This window comes from Lycium barbarum, chromosome 3, assembly GCF_019175385.1.
Source record: "Lycium barbarum isolate Lr01 chromosome 3, ASM1917538v2, whole genome shotgun sequence".
In the NCBI taxonomy this organism is placed as follows: domain Eukaryota; kingdom Viridiplantae; phylum Streptophyta; class Magnoliopsida; order Solanales; family Solanaceae; genus Lycium; species Lycium barbarum.
In genome coordinates this window covers 74,349,345-74,355,016 of record NC_083339.1, presented here as the reverse complement: position 1 = coordinate 74,355,016, position 5,672 = coordinate 74,349,345, and the positions used below count along the sequence as shown (strand labels likewise).

Sequence of the window (5,672 nt, the reverse complement as noted above, 5' to 3'; positions counted from 1 at the left end):
TCTGTCAAAGTTATTTAACTGGAAGTGGAAAACCGCAGAATTTATTTAGCTCCATTGCCGGAAATTGAAGTTGTGATGTATAAATGTGGACACTTCAAACGCCTCTATCTCTTCAACCGTACCTTCTTCCCTTAAACTTTTTACACCAAAAAAATCCCTTCCCTTCTTGTTATTCATATCGCCCCATCTCTATCGCCTTTTGCCACTCTACAACTAACACCAACATTGTCACCAAACCCACAAATTTTTGCAATAATTATAACGATTCTATTCAATCTTTATGCAAAAAAGGACAGCTTAAAGAAGCCATTCAACTCCTTTTCCAAGAACCCAATCCCGCTCAACGTACTTACGAGTTGCTCATCCTCTCTTGCTCAAAGAAGCGCTCTCTCTCTGATGCTTTAACTGTTCAAAGTAAACTTATTGATGATGGGTTCGAACAAGATTCATTTTTGGCTACTAAACTTATGATTATGTTCTCCGAATTGGATTCTATTGATCGTGTCCGCCAGGTGTTTGATAAAATGTCCAACCGAACTATCTTCGTTTGGAACGCGTTTTTTCGGGCGTTGACATTAGCTGGCCATGGTGTAGAGGTTTTGGAGTTTTATAGAGAGATGAATCGCGTTGGAATGGTGTCGGATAGGTTCACGTATACGTACGTGTTGAAAGCTTGTGTTGCTTGTGAATCATCGGTTTCATTGCTCGAGAAGGGGAAGGAAATTCACGGGCACTTATTGAGACATGGTTATGAGAGTTATGTACATATTATGACGACGTTAATTGATGTGTATGCGAGGTTTGGTTGCGTAGGCAATGCGAGTAGTGTGTTCTCTGAGATGCCGGAGAAAAATTTGGTTTCTTGGAGTGCAATGATTGGCTGTTATGCGAAGAACGGAAAAACTCTTGACGCGTTGGAGGTTTTTCGTGAGATGATGAACTATGATTTGTTGCCGAATTCAGTGACGATGGTTAGTGTTATTCGAGCTTGTGCTGCACTGGCTGCATTAGAGCAAGGGAAGATATTACACGGATATATACTTAGAAAAGGGCTCGACTCTATTTTGCCCGTTTTGAGTTCCCTTGTGACGATGTATGCAAGGTGTGGTGCTCTAGAATTAGGACGAAGAGTTTTTGATCTCATGGACAAGAGGGATGTTGTTGCATGGAATTCCATGATTTCAAGCTATGGTATACATGGATTTGGGGCCAAAGCAATTGAAACTTTTAGAGAAATGATTCAACATGGAGTGTCACCAAGTCCAATATCATTCGTAAGTGTGTTGGGAGCTTGCAGTCATGCAGGGCTTGTTGCGAAGGGCAAACAATTGTTTGATTCAATGTCGAAAGAACATAAGATGTACCCTAGTGTGGAGCACTATGCTTGCATGGTTGATCTTCTTGGAAGAGCCAATCAGTTAGAAGAAGCAGCTATAATCATACAAGATATGTGCATTGAACCAGGACCCAAAGTTTGGGGTTCTCTTCTTGGATCATGTAGGATTCATTGTAATGTTGAACTTGCAGAGAGGGCAAGCAGAAGGTTGTTCGAGCTTGAACCCACAAATGCTGGGAATTATGTACTTTTGGCTGATATCTATGCAGAAGCTAGGATGTGGGATGAGGTAAAACAAGTAAGGAAGCTTTTGGAAGCCAAAGGATTGCGCAAAGTGTCTGGTTGCAGCTGGATTGAAGTAAAGAGGAAAGTCTACTCTATCCAGTCAGTTGACGAAATTAACATGCACGTTGAGCAAAGTCATGCATTGTTGCTAAAACTATCTACGGAAATGAAACAGAATGGGTATGTGCCGGACACAAGAATCGTGCTGTATGATCTTGAAGAAGAGGAGAAAGAACGTATTTTGTTAGGTCACAGTGAGAAATTAGCAGTTGCCTTTGGGTTGATAAATAGCAGTAAAGGAGAGACTATAAGGATTAGTAAGAACTTGAGGTTATGTGAAGACTGTCACTCCTTCACGAAGCTCATTTCAAAATATACAAATAGAGAAATTCTAGTCAGAGACATCAACCGATTTCACCATTTCAAGGATGGGGTTTGTTCATGTGGAGATTATTGGTAAACGTGTCACTTGTTCATGTTATTTTTTCTCTTTAGTCTAACAAAGGCACCCTCCTTTGGATTTCTTGGTGGAGATTAGAAAGTTTTGCACATTTACAGTTTAAAAACAACGTTACAAGTGATAAACGTTCCTGGTGATATCTTTATGACATAAAGTGGAGTGGGATGATGGAACTGATGCTCAGTATGAGAAGTTTCTCTATATCTAGTCATTCTTCCTTTCTTATATGAACGTCATGACATAAGATGTGGCGCACATACTGCTATATCTTTTTTTCTTCTTCCTTTTCTTAAGGTAAAGGTGGTATTATCATGGCTGTATCATACTCAATCCCCTGTAAACTTTCATAAACATCCATTATAGAGATTAGTTGCAATAAGAGTGCTGATACAGCTTTTAAGATTGTCCAAGTTGGTTTTCTAATGCATTTTGTCCAACACATTTGTTTTGTGTTATTTGTACATTTAAAAGAATTACTTGTTTCAACACTGAGGTAATTCATACTTGTTTCAATCATTTAGAAGGATTATTGAAAAGAAGTAATACTATCAAGGTGATTAAAGATCCACAGCATAATGGTTTATATAATGTACCCACATTGAGGAACAAAGTGGTACACAATATTCAAAGGATCATGAAATATGTATTTGCAATATGGTACATTCTTTTGCTCACTCCTCTAGGACATAGTTCAACTTCCTTCGATGAAACTACCCGTATTATAAGCTTTCTTTTTGCAGTAGTGTTCAAAAGTTTCATAAACTGTTGAACCTGTTGTTACAAAACTTAAGACAAACTTAGATCAAGACCATTCTATACCATTTCTGACCCTCTGTGCAGAAAGAAGTACTAAACTGGTGAAGAAAGTAGAAAGATCAGAACCATTATTTTGCTAGGCTCATATCGAGAAAAGCAACAAAAAATGAATATTACAATCTAAAGAACAATTTAGAACAATTGAATCACCTCATCTTGTTGGCTAAACAAATATATATTATTTAGTTATGCACATGTCTGCCAAAATTTGGTATTTAAAATATAGCTTCAGTGTATTGATCAACAAATACATACGTCACTTTATGTCCCATAAGCATGATTATTGATTTTAAACAAATAACAGCATCCGCTTCCATTTTTTTAAAAACTTACTAATCAATGTGTCCGTGCTTGGCGTTGTCATAAGAATTCGCTAAATTTATAAAATTGATCTTTTTCTAATAGTCAAATTGATCTTTTTCTTAGTATTCAAATATCTAATTTTGTATGTCTCAACCCATGAAAGGATTTATATTATCAATTCAAACAAAAGGAAAATAACAATAATAAAGCAATTACTTCATCAACAAACGTTACACCGGTATATGTTACCAAAACTATTTGGTCTTAGCTCAAGCAGTAGCAAAAAATGTAAAAGTAAAGCTAAAAACAATTTGCTTCTTGAAGTTCTTGGCATCTAATAATCATGTATTGGGTAAAATACGGAAAAGGCAAGTAGTCGCAATAAATGTTGACACGTGGCAATAGGCGACAGATCAGACGCGAGTCAGCAAGTGAGAGACACTGAACAAGCACGCTTGACCCATCAAGGGTCTAGTTTGGTTCACAGCCACTTGAGACGAACTGCTATGAGGATCTGGGAAGCGTGTCAGTCTATCGGTCATGTGCGAGGAAGCTCAGTAGGCGACCATTACGGAAGATCCCGGGACTTCATTCAGATATTATTACACATTATTGCAGACATTCATATTTGTCATTAAGATGGCATAATTCGTGGATCATGTTTTCAATAGCTCAACTATAAATAGAGAGCTTCACTCTCATTGTAGGACATTCTGAATTCGACTAGCAAATAAGCATTTGAAAAACTTAGTAATTTTTTTAATATTGTTTATTCTTCATTGTGCCCACAATCTCAGCCAGGACTCTCGTCCGGAGGCTCAAGTTCACGGCGTCATCACAATTGAGGCTACCTTGTTCTTAATACCATTCTGAATTCGACTAGCAAATAAGCATTTGAAAAACTTAGTAATTTTTTTAATATTGTTTATTCTTCATTGTGCCCACAATCTCAGCCAGGACTCTCGTCCGGAGACTCAAGTTCACGACGTCATCACAATTAAGGCTACCTTGTTCTTAATACCACTCAATCATCTTCTTTAAGTTTCGTTTACTAATTTCTGCTTATTATCTTGTCAATTTGGTCATCTTGATCCGCGTGTCCATAAAACCCGTATAAAAATTCAATTGTATCATTTTGCGGGTAAACAAACGAACCTTCACCCAAGTGATTGTATCTATTGATTAATTTTTTTAAAAGTTCTAACCCGTCAGTCTCAAAGTTAAAGAACAAGTCTATTACAATTTACTCAATTAAAGAATTTTTTGGATAGAACCTCGACTCAAGGAAAAGCATTTCAAAGCAGTTTGAAAAAAGAAATAACGGAAGTGCAGAAACCATGAAAAATATTATACAAGGCATGATTAAGCATTGAGAGTGTCACGACCCAACCCCGTGGGCCATGACTAGTGCCCAAGCTGGACACTCGTATACGTACACGTTAGATATAGTCAGACTGAAACTAAAGACAATATGGAAACTTGCAAAAACATTAAAGGTTCAAAACGTCGTATATATCAAGATAACCTGTCTCCTGAGGAGTCACAACTAATCAAAACGTAATACGATACGCAAGCCGACAAGGCTGCCACTACATACGGGAATATCCGTAACAAATCATATAGACACAGCTGAACAAAACTTATACAAAACCCACGCATATGTCTACAGACCTCTAAGAGTATCGATAGTGAAATATGACGGGACAGGGCTGTCACGCCCCAAACCTGGGCCTGGACGTAACACGGTACCCGGTGCCTGACTGCATGTGACCGAGCGAACCAACTGGCTGACTGAATCAACATGTGATATCAAAACATGACTGAATATGGAAACAACTAAACACATGATGATATACTAAAGGTCTGGCTGAAATCATAATGCGGAAATACTTAGACAATCTGAAATATATCTGACTGTAGCCAACACGGCTAAACCAAAACGATTGAACAACTGCCAACAAGGCTAACATAATAAATGTCTGACTGTCTGAACTGTGTCTATGAAGCCTCTAAGAGTACTGAATAATAGAGCTGTCTATAAACTGAAATAACTGGATAGCTGACAACGCCCCGAAGGAATGTGGGGCTCACCAGTAACTGATACGTGCACTCCTAATTAGCTGAGTTGTCAACCTGTGTATCGTTACCTGCATCGCGAGATGCAGGCCCCCAAGAAATAAAAAGGGACATCAGTACATTTGAATTGTACTGGTATATAAAGCAACTGAAGCAATAAAATACTGGAACTGAAACTGAAACTGAACTAAACAGGAAAGCAAGAAGCTGAAGTACTCCCTGTTCTGGATGAAGAATCACCTGTAAAACTGTAAATATAACTGTGGCCTGGGGCCCAAATAATGTGCACAAAAACTGTGGCCTCTGGCCCAAGAAATACGTATGCATAAACTGTGGCCTAGGGCCCAAAAATACAGATACAGGTGTTCAACATTAACAATTTACAAGACTGAGACT

The 5,672-nt window shown here is 38.2% G+C and overlaps 1 protein-coding gene across 1 annotated transcript; it reads left to right on the top strand.

Moving 5' to 3' along the window:
* On the top strand, window positions 1–2,486 carry LOC132631570 (pentatricopeptide repeat-containing protein CRR2, chloroplastic). Its single transcript, XM_060347155.1, has one exon. The coding sequence runs from the start codon at window positions 84–86 to the stop codon at window positions 2,079–2,081; it is 1,998 nt and encodes a 665-aa protein (XP_060203138.1). The 5' UTR covers window positions 1–83; the 3' UTR covers window positions 2,082–2,486.
* Window positions 2,487–5,672: the final 3,186 nt, after the last annotated feature.